This window comes from Podarcis tiliguerta, assembly GCF_965153285.1.
Source record: "Podarcis tiliguerta genome assembly, chromosome: 1".
Lineage (NCBI taxonomy): Eukaryota > Metazoa > Chordata > Lepidosauria > Squamata > Lacertidae > Podarcis > Podarcis tiliguerta.
In genome coordinates, this window is record NC_139534.1 from 70,537,261 (window position 1) to 70,559,699 (window position 22,439).

Genomic DNA, 22,439 nt, shown 5'->3' on the forward strand with positions numbered 1-22,439 from the left:
TTGCCAGAACAATATAGCATCCTTCCATCTGAAGGACAATCTATTTTATAAGCAGCGACAAGCCTGCAATTGTATTTTCACTCCCTGTGTAATCTCAAAAGATGTCAGACATCATGGCGCCTTTATTAAGACTTAAAACACCTCACCTCTTTCAGCATCAAGTACTTTTTCAAAGCCTTTCAGAACTTCTAACATGCATGGGTTTTTACCTGACTGAGAGCTGGATGTAGAACAGGAAACTAATTTAAATCTTAGCAAGTTCCATTACATTTTGCACTACTTGCTTTACAAGCATTTACATAAGTGCTGACAGAATCGCAAACAGATTTCTAAAGAAATCAGATGGAGAAAGTGCACACATTAGTAGGAACCAGACTGAAGGATGTTTTGGCCAAAGGATGGGCAACAGATGGTCTGAAAACAACCTCGAAACTGCAGCCATAAATGTGACAGAGGAGGAAAGAAAATAAAGACAGGTTGGTACAATTAAAACTTTGTTTTACAATCAGCTGGCCATTGCTTTCAATAGTCAATTGAATCAAGTTCATATCGTGCAGGATGTTGGCATGGTTGGGAGTTAAACATTCAAGTGAGAAATCTAATATAGCCTTCAGTGTGTAATTGTGATCATTTTTCCTCCTTATTGACATTGCATTTTAAATAGAAATTTAATCACATGAAGCCAACTTCATCTTTGCTGTGGAAACCTATAACAGATATGATTTCCCCCCTTTCTCTTGGCATGTAACACAATCTTCCTTAATCTTTTGTGATGGAATCTCCTTTTTATTTATTTTACTGTTGACGGATGTACCATCTGAACAAATAAAGAACAAAACAGATTCATACTGCTGCCCATGAATTTAATTTCTGAACATTATTCATGGTTCTTAAAACAATAACTTCCACAGCTTCCACACATAATTGGCATTTAAATGCCAACCCATAGTTTTCCCACATTTAATCCAGATTTACCTTTTCTAGTGGGAATCCAATAAGTTTTTCTTATATATATAAATGTGGCCAATGACCCAATTACAACATTAAGTACCTTGAATGAGCAAGTTTCCTCTCCAGGCGATATCATATTTCTAACCCACCCATCACTTGGGGCCAGGTGGAGATATAGAATATAAAACCTCATAAACTCCCAACACAGTTGGTACATAATGCTAAGACAAACCAGATATTAGCATGAATGTGCAAGCATGTATGCTCCTGGAGAGGATATTGTGGCTGATGGCTCCTTTTCCCAGCCTGATGCTGCTATGCTTTTCTGAGCTAATGTATGGTTTGTTTTAGCTTGTCATCTTTACCCTGGCTCATGGTTTGCTTCACTCCAGATTTGTTCTTGGTTTACAACTTGTGGTTTGTTTAGAAGTGTCCCTCTATCCAGTTCTCCTGGCTAAGCCAACCTTCCATGGGGCACTTCCTCCTCCTCGACCCCTGAGCCTGTGCTGGATAATGCTATATCAAAAGCCCAGGTGGACACAGTCAGAGTCGTCCTCAGCTTGTCCACCCAACCTCAATACTACAAGCCGACATGGCACTCTAATGCAACAATCAATTAACGTCAACAAATGGAGGCAAACTGCTTGTGTGCCAGTTCTGAAATTAATTAAAGCTGGAAGACAGACAGAGCAAAATGAAGAGAGCCAACCTGCCAAAGAATAATGAAATGGAGCTGGGGAAATCCGTTCATACCTAGCTTAAGTAGGGAACCATGTCATTCAACAACCACCTTTTTAGTAAAACACAAGGTTCACAAAGTTGGCTTTTGTAGTCGCAAGTTATGGTACATAAGTTTTCCTTTCTCTCCCTTTTAATTCTTTAGGTGTGTTTTTCATTATGTATCACTGTTTCACACTCTTCTATTCTTGACAACATGAAAGAGATGCTTCTATGCTAGACATACACTGGTTATAAAATGATTTTTAAAAGGAGAAAAACAGCTGAGCTAGGCACACTAGCCTGTTGCCATAGAGACAAGGGACTGTCTTGTCTTCTTTCTTTTCTATAATTCCCAAATTGAGAAAATATTTCCTTACTGCCATGCCATGCACTTTTCTTTTTTGCAAAATGTTAGTGCATTCAGACTAGTTTGACAGCACTGGGCTCTTAACAAAGAAGTACAGTATCCATAGTAAAACTTGGAGGGGGAAGGAGCATAGATCAAAAGGATGGATTTTTATTGCGTTAATTTCTTTTTTAGAAAACCTAAACAAAATACTACGTTCTCTTGCTTAGCAGTGGCATCCAAAACAGTGTGCAATAATTGTGAAAACCATAATACTATCAGCAAAAAACAACAACAGTTAAACATTTCAAAACATAATAAAACTCTGCTCAAAGCCAGCACAGCCAAAATATAACACAACAGGTGCAATGAATGCAGCAGAAGCCCAACAGCAAAATCAACTCCTTGAACAAGAACCTAAGAAGAACCTGCTGATCAGGCCAATGGCCCATCTAGTCCAGCATCCTCTTCTCACAGTGGCAACCAGATGTTTGTAGAAAACCTGCGAACAGAAGCTGAGCACAAGAGCTCTCTCCCCTCCTGTGGCTTCCAGCAACTGGTATTCAGAAGCATGGCTGCCTCTGACTGTGGAGGCAGGGCCATGCTAGCTAGTAGCCAGCAACAAGCCAGCACTAAAAGCTTTTCTTCTTTTAACATGATCACCTAAAACTAGAGAGCCAGTGTGGTGTAGTGGTTAAGTAAGAGAGGCTCATGCATCAGAACACCCACCCACCTCTCCCTACTTTTAGGGCATTTTGTGTTTGACCTTGCTATGCCGTCGAGTGTCGTCCGTCGTTGGGACAGGGGCATGGCAGGAATTTTCCCCGCTTGGCTGATTGGCAGTTGCCATTTGGGTTTTCACCCACCGGGTAGCAAATCGTCACAACTTGTAGGGTTGTGGATAAGCACTGGTTCAGGTGATAGGGATGGGAGAACGGTTTCGCCATCCCTATGTGAAGGGTATTCCGTTAGAGGAATCCAGGGACTCAACTTGGTTTGGTCAACCTCCAAGAGGGGGTTGTGCCCTTGCCTGAGTCCAGGGGAGCATCTGGGGAGTGAACAGAGTCTGTTCCCGGGCTTTTCACCTACCTCTGGTGTTAACCCTTGGCTGACCTATGCTGGTGCCCTGGGTCAGCGCTGCCTGCAAGGGTGCAGGGGGCTAGTCAAACCAGAGACCATGCAACCACTCACTTTTCTGTAATCAATAAAGTTGTGGCCTAAATTCTGCCAAAAACCAAAACTAAAATTTGAGTCAAATGCATGTTTATTTAGTGGGGAGGTCTCTGAGTCTGAACACACAAAGCAGCATGTTCAACACACAAGCTTGGTAGACCTTCATCTTGGTATTCATTGTTAGCATCACATTCTCCCATACCCTTTTGGAGAGGTGAGCCATTGCCATAGCTGCCTTACCAATACTCTTATCTAGCTCAAGTAATGATGGAGAGATTGCAGGTTAAGGTTGAAACCCATGTAGACAAAATGGTCTACCATCTCAAGCTTGTGGTCACCATTTGAATTCATGTACAACTGACTTTGTGTCGCTGGCTGAGCATTACTCAGAAGTAATGCTACATGATAAAGGGGGGCAGTGGGCCTTGTGGTGGCAGCTCCCCTCCTCTCTTCATGTGGAAAATCTATAGGGCCCAGCTGACCTAGGTGAAGCAGATGTGAACAGTGGGTTTCTTCGGGGCTTTTTTCCAGCTGGGACTTGGCAGAACTCAGTTCCAGCACCTCTCAGGTGGGTGCCATTGTCATTATAAGAGAACAAGGGAAGTGTTCATGGTGAGTTCTGGCACCTCTTTTTCTAGAAAAATAGCACTGGGTTTCTTAATAGTAGAGAAGCTAAAAGATATTTCTGGTCAACAAGGTCAGTGACAGCTCTCTGGGGGAGAGATTTGTTGCATTATTATGTAACTTTTGGGTGATGCCTGTTGATCATAGGTGAAATTACGTATGCATGATTTCATTTTCAAATTATGAAAGGGAATACTTTTAAAAAGAAATTAGTATAATAAAATGCTAATGATATACAGTGGATACTTCATTAAAGGACTATAATATACCAGGTTTCATTTCTATTTTGAAGGAGATAACAAATAAAAATTAAAATGAGAACATAAGTATTAATTAGAGTTCAGAATAAGTCTGCATCTTACAATTCAAAACTCTAGTTATTCGCCACATTCAGAGCATACTCTTTGAAGTTTGTGTGTTCAAAATACATATTTTCCCTAATTGTACTTCTCAGCTGGATAGATGAAGGACATGATTAATTGAGCAAAACAACAATTCCAATGCCAATTTGTTCAGTCATGATTTACATTTTCAGAAACTGGTACTGTGAAGTGCAAAATATTGATGACTGAACACCAAGACATCCCTAATCCCCATGTTGTAATAGAAAAGGTGAGATGAGCAGTCCAATTAACAGAGCATCTAAGTCTAAACATAAAACTGCCCACTTTATGTCCTACTAGGGTTACAGTTTAGAAAAAAAACAAGCATGACTTTTTATATCTTAAGAGGAGAATGCTAACAAATATCCTCCTATTCCTGATATTTTAATTTGGAGAAATAAAAAATTACAATGCAAACAGGTGAAAATAGAGGTTATTTTTCTTATAAAATTAAACAGCTTAGATACCCTTGTGTTAATTCAACTTTGTATGCATTGGGAACTCGATGCATTACTAGAAAATGCCTTGATGCATTGTTAATAAGGATGTTCTTGGAAAACTAATTGACAATACTGACTTAGACTTGTTGCTAGATCCCTGGGGTTGATGCATTGGGGATTTCATTAATATTTATCTAAATCCTTTCATTTATCAAAACTGTGAAGCTCATTGATTTGAATCTTCCTTTGTCAGTGCTGATTAATGCAGGTTTAGTATAGATCTAGTAGAGAATCGCAGTCAGCAAACACAGTAGAATTTAAGGTTGTCAGTGAATTATCTGGATACTTATGTGTTCCCAAGCTTTTCATTTACTGCTCTGTCCCTGGTGGGGACTTTGAGTAACTTGAACACTTAACTGCATGGCCTAATGGTAATCTCATTTAATGTCTACCCCAACTCATCTTACATTCTACAGGCATGGAGAAAACAGATAAACATTGAGGGCTTTCTGTTTATCCTGTGAGCATGAAGAGAATAGGGAGACTCAAAAGCTTGCACCTTGCATTTTAAACTTGAGTTCATTACATTCATTGTTACAGGGCTCACTTCTCATGTTGGATCTGCTCAGAAAATAAGCCCAACAACATAAAAAACCCAAAATAGTTCATCTTCTTTTCTGAAGTCAATGTAGCATCCAACATTGTCCACTGATCACCTCTGTCCACTGTTTTATATTGTTGTTGTTGTTTAGTCATTTAGTCGTGTTTGACTCTTCGTGACCCCATGGACCAGAGCACTTCAGACACTCCTGTCTTCCACTGCCTCCCGTAGCTTGGTCAAACTCACGCTGGTAGCTTCGAGAACACTGTCCAACCATCTCATCCTCTGTCGTCCCCTTCTCCTTGTGCCCTCCATCTTTCCCAATATTAGGGTCGTTTCCAGGGAGTCTTCTCTTCTCATGAGGTGGCCAAAGTATTGGAGCCTCAGCTTCACGATCTGTCCCTCCAGTGAGCACTCAGGGCTGATTTCCTTAAGAATGGATAGGTTTGATCTTCTTGAAGTCCATGGGACTCTCAAGAGTCTCCTCCAACACCATAATTCAAAAGCATCAGTTCTTCGGTGATCAGCCTTCTTTATGGTTCAGCTCTCACTTCCATACATCACTACTGGGGAAACCATAGCTTTCACTATATGGGCCTTTGTCGGCAAGGTGATGTCGCTGCTTTTTAAGATGCTGTCTAGGTTTGTTTTATATTAGGGGTGGTTAACCTGCAACTGTTCAGATATTGATGAACTACAACTCCCATAATTCCTACCTATTATGGTCAATGACCAGGGATAATGGGAGTTGTAGATCAGCAACATCTGCAGGACCACAGTTCAGCTGCTCCTCTCCTACTCAAAGCTCAAGTCACAGAGTATCATTGCCATGGAAGTATTAAGCATTATTTTCAGGACTGCACAAAATATCAGTGGAGCATCAAAATATCAGGATTCAAGTACCCTTTTTTCCCCTGTAGTGAGACTGGCTTCGCTATCATGTGGCAATTGAAAGCTATGTAACAGTTTGATTCTTATGACCTCTCTTTATATAACCTCAGTCCCCAGAGCTAGCTTGGGTCCTGTTTTCCTTTTATAACTGTTGCAAGTTACAAATACACCCTTTAAACTATTTAATGAAGCCAGTAAACCCTGGATGTTATTATAAACTCCAGCAACTTGGGAGTTAAGAATCACAGCATCAGCCATGGCAAACTGTGTGTTAAAATTACAAGAGGTGGCAATGTTATTTCTGGACCAATAACATGCAGAGTCGCCTGCAGAACAGCACAGGGGATTCACTGAGAGGCAGTCCCTTTACTCAGAAACGGCTCATTTACTTTCCTGTTAATTCTATTTTCCCCACAGGTCCTGCTGCACAAAAATGCCAGCTTTCTTCATATAATTTACAGTAGAACATCATTCAAATAGAGAAAGAGAGAGAGAGAGAAGGGGGCATGGTCCACAATGTTTGTTTTCTTTCTCTTTTGATGTTGATCAAACTGCATTTATGCCTAAGCATCTATTTTATAACAACAACAACAAAGACTATTCAGACGGCTACAGAGCAGTACCTAATGTGCTCAGATTCACTGAGCAAGTGCATGCCTGACTTGGCTTGCAGCATTAAGGTGCTTTCCTGGTGTTTATTTTATTTACTGGCATCAGGGAGCAGAAAAACCAAGTTGTCAGCTTGGTCACCGGGAGCAGTTCTGCAGAAGAAACCTCCCCTTCTCTTTACTTGTGTGGGCCATAGGAAGAAGCGGCATGGATCACACAAGGTGGGTGGGTGGGAAAAGGGCCAACGGTTTAGAGAAAGAGGCTAATTCTCCAACTACACAATGGGGAATTCTTTCTGCTGCAAGAGAGCTGATAAAAAGCAGCTGGCAGAACCTCTTTGAAGACTCCCGGCCCATCCATCTGCATGCTGTCTCCCACTCTCACTGTAGCCACTGGAGTTGCCTCCAGAGAAGAGAAGTGAGTGGGAAAGCAGCCAAGAAGAGCAACATCTTTGCCAACACTTGCGCTTTAAGTAGGAAAAGATGCTGAAAACACCCCACAGATACCCACGAGTGGGCAGGGAGCTGAAATAGAAAGAGAGGCCATCTCCTTCTCTGTGCCACCATTGTGATTGCAACCATCAAGGGAGAACATAGCTTGGCAATGACCTTTTTTGTGGCAAGCTCACACCACAGAGACATGGAAAGAGGCCTTCTTCATGCTCGCTCCCCTGTTTCTGGAGCTCTCTCTACCCCAGAGATCCAGCTAAGCCAGAGTCTGTATACTCTGTATACTCTTGAAGAAATACAAGACCCTCTTATTCAGGTGACTATTTAAAAACCCCAAAGCATCCCTTCTCCATGAAACCATTGCCTAACCTTCCAATCCTCATCTTCAAGGACAATGGTAGTTGCAGCTTTACTTGCTCACATTTCATTGCCTTTTACACCGGCATCTCTCCTTCCTTTTCCTTCTGTTCTGTCATTCACTCAGACCAGACACTCCAAGTATTCCTATTTTCCTGGAACTCTCCCAGACTTACAAAAGCCACCCCGATTTCTTATTTCATCCTGAAATGTCCCACTTTTCCTTAGGACATCCCTATTTTCATCGGAGGAATGTTGGAGGGTATGGAGTTATGCAACCCCTCCACCAAGCCAAGGGGATAAATAACTATACAACCTTTAGAAGACATCTGAAGGCAGCCCTTAAAGGGAAATTTTTAATGTTCAATGTTTTATTATGCTTTTATATATGTTGGAAGCCACCCAGAGTGGCTGGACAACCTAGTCAGATGAGTGGGGTATAAATAATAAAATGGTGATGGTGATGATGAAATAGCATGTCCCTATTTTTATTGGAGAAATATTGGAGGGTATGTCAGACTTTAGGGTGTATGTTTCTTGCAATTTAGATCTCTCTTTTTTCTTATGCCACAACATGGGTGGTAATAATAATAATAATTAACAACAAACAATGTCATCACGACAGCAAATGAGAAGTCCAACTTTTGACGGGCATTTTATATTTACGATGTTTTTAAATTTAGTTGCCATTCAACAATACATTGTTTTCTACCTTGAGACTCTGAAATGCAATGAACTGAAAATCCAAATAAGGATGCTCTGTAAGCAGGAAACGCTTCAAATACATTCAGAAAAAGATGGCACTATGTTTTATAAGAGTTTTTGTTTTAGTTCATATGGCACTTAAAGTCCAAATAGGCTTCCAAGTGTTATACTTTTATAGAGAAGTATAAAAACCTGTCACAGAGACATTAAAATAGAAATACCGATAAGTACACAATAAAACAGTCCCATTAAAACATTAAGAAGTTAAATAATTAAAACAATACAATCCCAGTAAAACAACATAGCACTACAATGGGCCTCAATACAATATATTCAGATTTATAGGACTATTCGGCACAGAACACCCTTGTCACATGGGTCCCACAGCTGATGGCAACAGTACTTTCATACAGAGTGCCCACAGTGTGTTAAACTGATTGGCAACAGCAACTAGAGGACTCCCGCAAGAGGCAATATAATTGCAGTCTCCCATTTGATGATCTGTACACGTTGGAAGCTACACCAGAATTTCCTCACATAGACAACAAAGCTGAAATTCAAATGCCCTCTTTAGCTTGTGTCAGGAAACATTCCTTCGAGTGGGCTTTGATTCCATTATAAATCCTAACGTTTTTAAAACGCTTCACAAAAGTAAACTTGCGAAATGATCACCAGCTTTGCTAATGTAATTAAAAGTGTTGTTGGTCTTATCAAACATATCTTAGCCAACATTCAGTGAAAGTCAACTGGAAATGAAGGTGTGTGTATGTGTATGTGTGTGTGGGGGGGGGGGAGGGTAGTAATCCTCTCCTAAGCACTGGTGACACTGATCTGGGACATAGCCACATCAATCATCTTGGTTGCTTCCAGATGACCTGTTTACTGAGGATTTATCTTGATTTGCTTGCCATGAAGTTTGTGGGGACAATCAACAATGCCTGTTGTGTAATGAGGATCCATTTGTGGAGAGGTTATACAATGCCATGCTAAGCCATTATTATCCCACACTTTCCAGTGTGTTTCTCAATCCCTTGCCGTACTAGAAAAAGTATTGGTTGGCACCCATCTGTCTCAGGAGACAGTGGAGGAATGCACCTTTGTGGGTGAAGTCAAACCATTGGAGGGTACAGTGCGTGCTTGGCTGTAGAGACCTATTTGGGACAGAGATGTTTTGTTGCTATCATCATCATCATCATCATCATCATCAGCATGTTGTTACACAAAAGCACCAAATCCACTTTATTGTGCAGCCTAAATTTTCCAGTACAGTGGTATCTCGGAAGCCGAACGGACTCTGTTCTGGAAATCCGTTTCATGATGACACCTGCCATATTGCAGGGCAGATTTGAGGGTAAACCATACACGGAACGAGTCTGCCCCTGCGGCTTGATGGAGGTAGAAACCGTCTCTCATGCTTCGTTATGCTGCTGTTTCTACGGGGATATACGCTCGGTATTTATTACCCCTGCTATGCAAAAATCTCCAAATGAATCCAAACTTCAATGTCTAAAATCCCTGGTAGAGGACAAGGTTCCTGAGATCACGTTAAGGGTAGCCAAATTCTGTGTGATTGCCATAAAACTTAGGGATCAAGCTGTGCTATTAAAACAATTAAGGCCTTAAATGATAATTTTAGGTTATATGTTAGTGACTAAGTTTTAATTTATATATTTTTAACTGTTGCTATATCTGTATTGTCCCTGTTATACCTAATTGCAAATTCAAATGTATCCCTATCGTGTTTTATGACTTTCTTGATATTGTATGTGGGCTGGAACTGGTCTGTGACAAAAATAATAGAAAAAATCTATCCGACTTCCAAAACGTTCAGAAACCAAGGGGTGGCTTCTGAATGGCTGCAGGAAGCTCTTGCAGCCAATCGGAAGCCACAGAAGTCACGCTGGACCTTTGGGTTCCAAAGAACGTTCGCAAATTGGAACACCCACTTCCGGGTTTGTGGTGTTTGGGAGCCAAAACGTTCAACTTGCAAGGCATTTGGGATCCAAGGTATGACTGTACATGATTGAATTTTGTGTCTGAAAAGTATTGACCATTTGGAAGCTTCACTGCCCCCCTGTGGCCACTGTTACTGGTGTGGCATGGCATGAGATCACCTGGAAGAAGCTCTTGCATCGCAATGGCCTTGGTCCCTCCTGACCAAGTGGTTTTAGGTATTACGAGTTGCCCTGGATGGATTTGTAGCTTCATTTGGAAACTATGTATGCCCCAGGTTTCTGGAGAGTTACAATCTCAACAAAAATTACACTTAGCAAATAAAGCTTCACGCTGAGCCTAAGTGTGAGATGTAACAGGAACAACACGGAGGGTATTGTTAATTACCTCAGCTGGACATGTGTTGATTAATTAAGGACACTTTTCAAAGTGCTCTTCATTTTTGTGCTATGGCTGTCAAGCTGTTCTGTTATTAAGCCTGGCTGCTTCCCTGTGGGAATCCCTTAGGAATGGCCATAGGTGGGTTGTATAGCCTGGAATATGAAAACAGCTGCTACAGGTTAGGGTCATCACTGTTATTAACAACAGTGAACAGGGCAGGGAATTGAGGTGTCAATTTATTTCACTCAGAGTTTTTCTGAAGGACAGCAGCAAAGTTGAATAACGCCGCCTGCCACTTTGGCTCAGATGTTCTGCGAGTGTTGTTTCTGAAACAGTAAAGAAAAATTCAACCACTGCTCCATTCGGTCTTTAAAAATATTCACATGCATTCAGGTGTCCCTCACTTAAATGACAGATTAAACATTAACGCTGTGAGACATGTAACCATTCCAAACACTATAGTGTTCAGAAATGCAAAGTAATCCTGCTCTCAGTTCTTTTCATTGTTCACACAACAGAAGAACAGTATGGTCAGCTTAAAAGCAAAATTGTGGTTTGTTTGTTTTTAAATCCTTTAAATGACTATTAAGCAAAATAAATACGTTCATCAATGAAATGACTATAGGTTTCCTCTAACTTTTTCAGAAGGAATAGATTGCTTTATGGAGTACACTACAAAACTTGACTTGATTGATGCAGTGTTTGCAAAATTAATGGTACTTTCATGTTACTCCCAGTACGTTTCTGAGCACAATTCAAAGTGTTTAAAGCCCCAAACGGCCTCAGACCAGTATACCTGAAGGAGCGTCTCCACCTCCATCATTCAGCCCAGACACTGAGGTCCTGTGCAGAGGGCCTTCTGGCAGTTCCCTCCTTGCAAGAAGTGAAGTTACAGGGAACCAGGCACAGAGCCTTCTTGGTGGTGGCGCCCACCCTGTGGAATGCCCTCCCATCCAATGCCAAGGAAATAAACAACTTTCTGACTTTTAGAAGACATCTGAAGGCAGCCCTGTTTAGGGAAGTTTTTAATGTTTGATGTTTTATTGTGTTTTTAATATTCTGCTGGGACCCACCCAGATGGGTGGGGTATAATTAAATAATAATAATAATAATAATAATAATAATAATAATTACTTGCCCCCAAAATTGCCCCCCCTCTATAGGATGAGGCTGCACCCATGCAATTTTGCCTATGTTAGAGTCCTCCCTCCATTGGCATTACTAATTCTAACATGGGAAATATCTTGTCTATCAACATGGAAGGGAAAAAATCCTTTGTTATTGGAAGCGACAATGCTGTATAGATAAAATATGAAATGTATCAATTCACCCTTATTTATCTGAATGGCTCAAAGAATTTCTAAACTACAATTGAAGGTTTAGCTGAATGCCTGCCAATCTGTGCCCTGAACATATACCTCACATGCTCCAACTAATTTCATTTGAGAGAATCAATTCTTGCACCCCATGAAAATGTGGCCATCAATGCCATCAAAATTAATTAGAATCCTGGTTTCGGTGGACAAACAATGTGTGCACTGATGGAGGAGACAACCAAGTAATGCTTCTGGAAGATTATATTGAGATGGGGAGCCACGTGGGACTGATGGCATATTCAGATACCCAAGCTAAATCACAGGGTTTCTAACTTATTTGGTATGTTGAATGCCCACCATGTGTATCATCTACCATAAGTATATAGCTGTTCAGCAAGTCTCCTCTTTTTATCCATTGTTCAGTCGTGATAATTTCTCCGGTATCTAAGGTTATAGCAACAGGACTGCAAGTCTTAAAGCAGAGTGCCATTCAGAATAGTTTCCTTCTGAATAAAGAACAAGCAGACCTCCCTACATGGCAGATGCTCTCAGGGCATACTTATCTTTTGAGACAGCTGAGGGTTATCTTTTAGAAGGATACCCCTTGCTTATCTTTGGTCACAGGTTTTCAAAAAGATTCCAGATTGACCACAATTCTGTAGCCAAGAACATGATGTTGCATCAAAGGTGTAACCAATCAAATGATAACCCTTTTATCCAAGTATAAAGGCTCCAAAGACAGGCTGTATGCAGCTGTGCAAATAAGAAAAGTGCAGACCGTATTTCTGTGCCTTATGGATTTCATACTCATTTACTGCACTGTAAGTCAGTTCCTAAGAGCTCTCTATAATGGATGCAAGTTCTTCCATGCCATTGGCTCCCCCTCCCATTTTCCCTATAATGGCCCGTAGTTTTTTGCTAAAGTAAACTGCTACATCAGTTACTTGGTAAGTAGAGACATGTCTCAATGGGCGGCATGCTTCCACATTATGATGATGATGAACACCGGCATTCTTGTTCAAGCAAAGCATTAGGTGAAGCAATCGGACATTCAGTCTAAGACCCACATTACCTCTTGACATAGTAAGGTAACCTGATGTGATTGTACCACATGCATCTTTAGTGATTGTGAATAAATTAGAGAAGCGCTCTTCACCTTGGGTCCCACCATCCCTCACCGTTGGCTAAGCTGTAGTCCAACAAAATCTGGGGGCCCTATTGTAGAGCACAGAACATTCTCATATAGTGAGAAACTATTATTTCCAAACTGAGAAAATCTACTCTACACTAGACTTTGAAAACATTGCAAACAGCATTTCTCTCACACTATTTAAGGCTGTATTAAAATAAAAGATTCAGCTCGTGAATTCTACATAGTTAAATCACCTCATGGTGACTTTACCACATCAAAAAGTTACATGAGAACCATGCCTACAATTTTTACTCATTTATACCTGTCACAGTTTGACTATGTTATAGTAACAACCTATGTCCATAACATAGAGAAGTTGCTTACATAGTGAAGCAGGCTTATAAATTTTCAGTTATCAGGCACTGGCGTATAAGTAAGACAAATAATGATGTGTCCTCTGATTGGCAAAGCCCTATTCCAGAGTTAATTCAACTTAGACATACTTCGTTTTGCAAACTGCAGCTGTTTTACACAGTTAATTGTCCTCCTATGCATCTCACAGAAATTTCACCTAACATGAAATCAGAAGTGGATTTGATTTCCCCCCCTCAGGCAAAATGTCCAATGAGTTCTTAGGGATGCCAAAGAAAGTTTCAGTAAAACTAGTTAAATTTCCCATGGTGTTCTTCACAAGTTACAACCCTAGGTCATCCAGAGTTTTTGCCTTAAGCAAACTTGAAAGTTTCTCCTCGGATGAAATGACTGGAGTGTCAAAGGAAGCCAAAAGAGTTTAAATAAGAGACACTACATCTCAGACTGGACAATTCTTTGTGCAAGGCTTGCAATCTTTGAACAGAGAAATGCAACTTTTCTTTTTCAATGTTGAAGACCCTCTGGATAGCAACCTCTTTCTGTTTATGATATATAGCAACAGTAGATGACTCTGCTGTATGTGATCATCAGGATTTTGTGCCTTTTGTCATTCAGTTCAGTTCAATTTGTGCAAAATAAAAATGGGTTAATCAGCCATATTTGTTCCCATATGTCAGATTAGTTAAAAACAGATTTACACCACTGCTGCATTATTATTATTTTTTAAAAATGTTAGGACTGACAAGCATAATAACCTTTTCAGAATGATGACATATGTATAACAACAGATGATGCTTAATCTTTAAGCAACGTATAAAAAAAATCCAGCAATGCATTCACAGTTTTCCAGACACCAGTGACAAGTTTAACTTCAGGCAAACACTGACACTTCAGTGATAACTACTGGAACAATTATTAGTCATATTTCATCACATGAGAAAATGTTTCCTTATTCTGAGCAGTGATATCTTAAAAACTGAAATATTAGGGCAGCAATTTCTTTTGACAACTGTAGTGTAACTTTATGATCACTGGAGACTACAAACAGCGGGTGAAAATATTTTATGCATCACAATCCAGCCTAATTCCCAGGCAGTAATATCTTGCTGAATGTATAGTGATCCATTTTGACATAGTTATATATTGTGCAAAACCATGCTTTGGCAAATCTGTTTCCTGGTGCAGGCTTAGTGATTACTCTTAAGAACATTATCCATACATATTAGTCAGTGGAAAATTAGCAACACATATTGCCACAACTAGTTTGTCATGTTATGCATAATAATGGACTAATTTTACTTTATCCAGAGGCAACATTTTAATCATTGCTAAATCATATAAGGCAAAATGGAAAAGTTGAATGCGGAAATTATAATCGTTGGTAAAGTTCCCTGTTCTTTAGACAGCTGGAAGCAGAAGAAGAAGAAGAAGAAGAAGAAGAAGAAGAGTTTGGATTTGATATCCCGCCTTTCACTCCCTTTAAGGAGTCTCAAAGCAGCTAACATTCTCCTTTCCCTTCCTCCCCCACAACAAACACTCTGTGAGGTGAGTGGGGCTGAGAGACTTCAGAGAAGTGTGACTGGCCCAAGGTCACCCAGCAGCTGCATGTGGAGGAGTGGAGACGCGAACCCGGTTCCCCAGATTACGAGACTACCGCTCTTAACCACTACACCACACTGGCTCTAAGTACAGCTGCATATGTTGAAATACAACAATTTTTCCTAGCAAAGTTTGCAGATGTCCACTTACCATCTTTGGTGTGGTGACATTGCGAGCTGGCATCGCCTTGCCCACCACGATCCAGGGCTGTGGATGCAAGCCTGCCTGCAAATTGGCCAACTGTGGACAGGCTATGGGGCTGGCCTGTGGGGGAGATGCTGAACAGAGCCTGTGGGCTTCACTTGGGTCCACTCCTGGGGAATATAAGACAGCCTGCCTCTGACCTATTTGATGTATGTCATAGGCCTCCCCCGCTTCCAGGTTGACCCTAAAATGGAGTACTTCTGGCAAGTCAATGGTTATACCCAATGCGTATGCCAAACCTCTTCCATCTGTAATCAATGAAACTTGTGGCCTGATTTGTTTCTTGTAATGAGTTTTGACTGGTTATTTTACAAGATGGGGTGGTGGGTGATGTGGTTCCTGGGCACATAAATGAGATTTCTACAAGCAGGTGGATCTCCTGAGACATGTGTGTAGAAGCCTATTGTACAGGAGTGGGGAAATAAGACCACACATGGAAATAGGTAAATGAATAGGTCTGCACATCTGGTCAAGACAAATCCTGCATTCCAACTGATCTGAGTAGATCTGGGATTTGTCCAGACTAGGTCAAGGCAGCCCTGGATCATTCTTGGTTGGATCTGTCTAGAGAGCTCTGTGGCTGTCAAAAAGGGATGTGGTCAAGAGGCAAGGAGAGAAGAAGACGATGCTGGTGAAAGTCTCTGCCAGTCTCTGAAGTCTCCTTCTTCCACCTTCTCCTTGCTGCCAACCACAAGTTTAGACCTGGATTTAACTGTCAGTTTCATTTCTTAGTGAAGAAGGTATTGGTCTGATGTGTAGAGATCTTTCCTATTCTAATTAATTCAAGAGGGTTCTGGACGCTTTTCTGTGTGAAAGAAACAAGCAGAAGGTTCATGATGTCTGGGTTATTCCTTCAGAGAATCTGAGTACAGCTGGCTTAAACTGGTTCTGTTATCTCTTCTTCAAGGTCATGCCGACTATAATAAGAGGCCAGAAGGAGCCTGGGTTTCACTTTCAATCTATTTTCCTTCTGGTGTGATATTCTGTACATAGTATTCTTAGTGTTAGGTTTAGACTTATTATAAGTTATTGTAAGTTTAAGTTAAGTCTGCTGCAACTGGATTTCTCATGGACAGTGCCAATCCTGAATGTATTGGATTTGTAACCATTATGCTCATTTGCCTTCAGTAGCAGTAAAGTTCTGTTGGATGAAATATTAATTGCCTCTGGCCTATTTTTGGTGAATCCTGCAATGTTTTTAAGTTTTTACTCTGCTAACTATACGCTGGAATCTGCTCTGGATCAATTTTGAGTAGAATTCCATGACATAAACATGCATTGGAGGGAGGGGGAGGAGTCAATGCAGGCAAGAGTTTTTGGTTTAGTTCTGGTCAGATTGAGACCTGATCAAGATCACCAAATTGGGCCCTGAACCAAATTGGAGGTACTTTAAACAACCCTAGTAACTCCATGCCTTGCCTTATATGGAATCTCCTAAGTCAACCTTGTGCACTAAGCTGTGTTTACCCAAAACTACAGCAGCTTGCTGTTCTTGTGTAAATGTCTGGATCAGGGCCAATGGGTACATATAGAAAGATAACCCAGAGTTTTGTAGATTTAAGAAGGATTAGAGCATGCACATTTTGCACAGCCTTTGAAATTCTCCTCCAGCAACCTTTCCCTTTCCCATTCTTAACAACCACATTTGGAAATTTAGTCCTGAGCAGACATTTTGAAAGGGATTAACTAATCTAGACATAAACAAGGGGGAGGAATAGGACACTTTCCAGACACAACATATAGCCACTTGGGTACTACAGGGTACTACTGTCATGAGATGGGCATCTACATTTTGCCAAAACAGAAAGCTGGTTGTACTCAAAGCAGGTTGAGCCCCTGTGGATTTGCAGTTGTGGTTCTGAAGGCCCTCTGTGTGTAAGGACTGTCAGAGATAAGATCTGCTTTGTGAGGGCATCCAATTTCCAAAATGAGCAACATATAGATATGTCCTGACTGTAAGGAGTAAAACTTGGTATAAAATTTTAAATGACTAAAATTTGGATCATTTCTTGTTGGACATTGTTTGCACTGATAGGAAATGTAATTACATGGCAATTGAAGTAAGTAATTCTATAAACATCAAGGGTGTCAAAAGCATAAGAATGAGCTAATACGCTTAGGAAATGTTTAAATAGGTGTGTGAGCAAAAGGTTAGAGATGCATTCTTTTAAAATTATTCACTGCTAAAACATCCTAGTAAATAAGACCAGATGGGTTGTGATTGGATTTTCCATTATTATTATTTTTTTAAAAAAATGCTGTTTTAGAAAAACATTGGAATGACAAGCTTAGAAAAGGCAATTTTCCACTGGTCCACAGAACAATTTAAGGTGTGTGTGTGTGGGGGGGATGCTGTACAGTTTAGGCAAAAGCCTTGGGAGCATGAATGCCAAAGTACACATGCCCCACAGCTGACCAAATCAAGCATAAGCCTTGAATTGTTGTGTGCGTTGATGAAAAAGCATTAGAAATGTGCCAGTTTGGAAAAGAAAACTTCACAAAAGACACAGCCAAACAAATCTCATGAGACTAGAGGAAGGCTGTGGAATAAAGCAACATATTTCGTGACGAAAGGAAGGAGATGAAAATGTGCTAGAAGATTAGTACATTAGGAAATGTGCCAGTCATGTAAGAATGGGGCCTAACTCTGTAGTGTCCTTTCTAGGGTTATACTCTGGAAAGTGTGTTTGATATTTCAAAAGGAGGTGGCTTTTTCAGGAAATGAAGACTAGGGGAAAAAGAAGAGAGGGTTGCACACTAAGGCACAGTATGACTATTTCATATGTTCATTAATTAAAGCTGTGTTCATGTTTGAATTGACCAAAGTTTTCTTCCATATCCGAAAGAATAGTTTTCCACTCACTCAACCGCCCAAGGAAGCTTCAGAGAGTTAGATCTAATGGTTCTGAAGTAGGCACAGAATCAAAAGAGCTGGGGGGATCTTTGATGTGGAGAGCTGATGGGGCAATTGGCGGATGTTTATTGCTCTATCGCTTTTTGTGATGTTGTCAGAGTCTATTATTATTATTCCTCCAGAATCGGTCATATTCTAAAACACAAGCTTGCATTTAAACGCAATCTGTTATGTCACAAATTAACTTGGACCCCACCCCCACCACAAATTGGGAATTTTAGCTTTTTAAGGAAACCAGTAATTTCCTGTTGGAGATTCCACAATCTTCACAGATTTGGATTTCCCAAGGCTGCCTATGTTTTTGTTCTTTTGTTTTAAAATAGACAAAGGCTGCCTTTGTTAACCTATTTTATGGATGCAATTCTCTACACATTTATATGGGAACATGTTCCATTGAACTCACTTGGACTTGCTTCAAAGTAAGCATGCATATGACTGGCGTATTAGTCTATAGTGCAGCTATATCCTCACTGCTCAGAACAGGGAGAGCACAAGAGGATTCAAATATATGTCCATAGTGCCTGGTAAGTAAAATAAACTCCTAATCTAGTACTCACCTCCTTCAAACATACACACACCCGCACACACACACACCCTTGTTAGAGAGATAAATGGAAAGAGACATAATGGTATAAAAAAAGAAACTCATTAATCAACCGGATTTTTTCTGTTGCTCTTTGAAAGAGATAAACTTTGGTGGAAGGCAAGACATTCAGAGCATTCTGTCAGAGGACAGCGGAGAAGCCTTTTGGGAGGTTTAATTCCCTGCCTACTTACATGTTTAGCGGTTGCCAGGCAGGCCATTGTGCTTTTGCTTTGATGACAGTCAAAACCTCATCACTCTGCAAAAGAGAAGCAATAAACATCAATAAATAAAATGATGTTTGGACAGCATTATGGTGAATAACACTCTGCAGTGATTTGTAACCGGCGGAAAAGGCACTTGAATTCAAATTGCTCCTCATAATTCCTGCGAAGGCAGCTATAGCTCATCATTGCATTTCCTATTCTGGGAGTGCATTTCCTCCTTTGTGTGACACAGAGGGATGATTCTGACATAATGTTCATTACTTGCGAGGGTAACTTTTTGAATGGATCCTGCGGTAGGCACATACTCCTGGGAAAATTACATTAGTATTGGCACTCTGTGTAACTTTACAGATTTCCCCAAGGGTGGTCTTTCCATGAGCAGGTTCCAGACTTCCTGCTGGGTTCTGTTCATGGGTTCAACCCAAAAGGAAGTCTTTCTCTTCCCCATCATTGCGTTTTCTACATGTAGGTGGTGCTGACATTGTTTAAAAGCTTATGTGAGGGACAGGGAACCTGAGGCTCTCCAGATGTTGCTGGATTTTAATTCACTTCATCCCTGACCATTGGTCATGCTGGCTGGGACTGATGAGAGTTGGAGTCCTGGTGGGCCACAGGTTCCCCCCATCTTAGCCCATGAACTCCAAAGGATAACCAAGAACAGAGTACAATCAACACATGATATAAAGGCTGCAGGGCAGCCCTTGTCATTGCTCTGTTGCCTGTTCCTCATGTCTTAAAAAGAAGAAAGTAAAAAAAAAAAAATGAAGCTATCAGAGGGTTGTGGGTGTGCATGATAGGGAAACTCAGGTACCTGTTTCAAGAATGGAAGAAACTGGGCCATTTTACATGATTTAATAATGATGATACAGGTTAATGTTACCCTTCTCTAAACAACAATTCTTTTCTTCGCAAATAAACCAGCCTCGTGTAAAATGACGGCATTCACAGAAAGGAACTGCTGCTCTGCTCTCTCTGTTTTCCTGTCCCATTGGTTTACCATGTAACCAGAAGTGTGCAAAGAGGCGCTGTACAAACAAGGTATAATTCTGCAAGTATTTTATAAGCCTGTCCACCATTTTGGCTCCTGCCACACGTCTCTTTAGGGGATCTGCCACACTATATAACAGTGAATCAGTTTGGTAAACAGGGGAAATGCCACGTGGTCTGTTGTATACAGTATATTTGCATAGATAACATATAACATTTGTGTTTATTTATATGTGACCTGAAAATGGTATACATGGTCCCCCCCCCCCAATTCGTCTTCCTCACAACAATCCTATGAGGTAAGTTAGGCTGAGGTAGAGACTCCAGTGAGCTTGATGGCTAAGTGGAGGTTTCAACCTGGGTCTCCCATGCCCTATATGTTTAGAGCCCAAACGCTGGAGTAACTGTTACCCTTGATTAACAAAATATATTGCTCTGTGCACACCAGCTTAGTCAGGGGCATTAGACAATAAAGCTATATTGTGGAAGTGTGTATGTGTGTGAGAGAGAGAGCACAGGGGGATTCTACACAATGATCAGGTTCAGGGCTTTCAAACTCATATGCCAATATTATTATTTTTGCCAAGAGAACTGGAAACGGCATGAAGGATGCTTTCTATATTCCAAGGGACCATTTCTATGAAAACATAATCAATAAAAGACACATTGCTGCTTCTCTTAAATAGAAGAAAAGAGAGCGATTTTATCCTCATTCCTTGTCAGCTGACTCAATCTCATAAAAGCCATGAGAATATATCGCACCTGTGTGGGGCTGAGGAGTGAATAAAGGTGGCCCCTCCCCCCACTTCTTTGAAGCTTATAAGAATTCCTGATACAGCAATTCTGAAATTGTGTGTTGTGTAATAAACCTCAAAACAAAACCAGGGGATCAGTTTTAATGAGGCTTTGGTATACAAAGAAATATCTATCAAGTTCCTCTCCCTACCCACAGTCTCCTGCAGAACTCTCTCCCATAGATTGTTGAAGGGGATATGATGTTCACTACTCTTTCCTATGATTTCTCTGTTGTCTTTTTTTTTTAAGCGATTCCCCAATTAAAGGAAAAACCCACACACCATACATTACGTGTAATTGGCAGCTCCTACTGAGCTGTCCTTTCAGGTTAGTGATAATCTTGCCATTCCCTGCTTGACAGAAATGACTCTGCTACCTCAGGCTAGCTCTAATCCACATATGCCCCAGTTTAGGGAAATCAATTTTGCGCAGGCCGCTTTTGCTATTGTCATTACTTTCCTCTCTCTCTCTCCCTTGCCAAGAAGGGGGGAGAGCGAACGTGCGGCGCTAAAAGCTTGTGAAACTTCTCTGGCTCCTCCTGGTGTTTGGGATTTGCTCTACTCATCCTAAGACGCCAGCTTCAAATAATTAATTTTTGATGCCGAGTTAATATGCTGCTTTCATTAAGGCAGGCTGAACAAGTTCCCAGCTGAGGAGAGTTAAAATGAAGAGATGGGGAGAGGGGGGAACCGGGGCATCCAAAATCAATGGTGATACAGCATTTTATCCTATTCTGTTGAAAAACTGGCTCTGTAGATTCAGAAGACGGTGCTAATTATATCAATGAGAGAATATCATAGTTATCAAAAAGTTGCTTCAAAAAGCCTTTTGCCTGATCAAGTGAACAGTTCACATATGCAAAGCAAGATAATAATAATAATAATAATAATAATAATAATAATAATAATAATAATTTATTTGTACTCTGCCCATCTGACTGGGTTGCCGCAGCCTCTTTGGGCGGCTTCCAGCATATATAAAAAGTATAGCAAGTACTGTGTTGTTTAGTAAGCATTACATGATGCTTGGTGAAACCATTACATGGTGAAAACCAAAGACGGCAGCTCATATGTGAGAAGCCAGCCCAGTCCCCTGTTTCTGTGCAGCGAGCTCTTTTTCTTCTGGCACCAGACAAAGCCTCCTTTCACCTCGAAGCAAAATACTAGGTGCAGAATATGACATGAGCTGGTAAATATGTGGAAAATATGTTTGCAGGGCAGCGGCTGAGGAAGGAGCCAAAAGGGTTTTCTTGTGTGTGTGATTCTTGTGGCTGATTAGCTGCTTTCCCTGGTCAAAGGTCAGAGGGGGCAGGGTTTCTGTTGAGGCAGGTGATTAGCTGTGGGAGGAGCTTATCAGTGTTTGCAGGGCAGCGGCTGAGGAAGGAGCCAAAAGGGTTTTCTTGTGTGTGTGATTCTTGTGGCTGATTAGCTGCTTTCCCTGGTCAAAGGTCAGAGGGGGCAGGGTTTCTGTTGAGGCAGGTGATTAGCTGTGGGAGGAGCTTATCAGTGTTTGCAGGGCAGCGGCTGAGGAAGGAGCCAAAAGGGTTTTCTTGTGTGTGTGATTCTTGTGGCTGATTAGCTGCTTTCCCTGGTCAAAGGTCAGAGGGGGCAGGGTTTCTGTTGAGGCAGGTGATTAGCTGTGGGAGGAGCTTATCAGTGTTTGCAGGGCAGCGGCGCGCGCCTGTTGGCGCGCGCAGTTTGAACCATCTTTTAGATTTAGGGGAGCTA

The 22,439-nt window shown here is 41.0% G+C and overlaps 1 protein-coding gene across 1 annotated transcript in view; it reads right to left on the reverse strand.

The window, feature by feature from the left end:
- SPON1 (spondin 1) overlaps positions 1-22,439 on the reverse strand; it is a 269,806-nt gene that overhangs the window by 33,407 nt on the left and 213,960 nt on the right. The window contains exon 7 of the mRNA XM_083430410.1: positions 18,898-18,962. Within this exon, the coding sequence (XP_083286536.1) occupies positions 18,898-18,962 (65 nt within the window). The remainder of the gene's footprint in view (positions 1-18,897; positions 18,963-22,439) is intronic.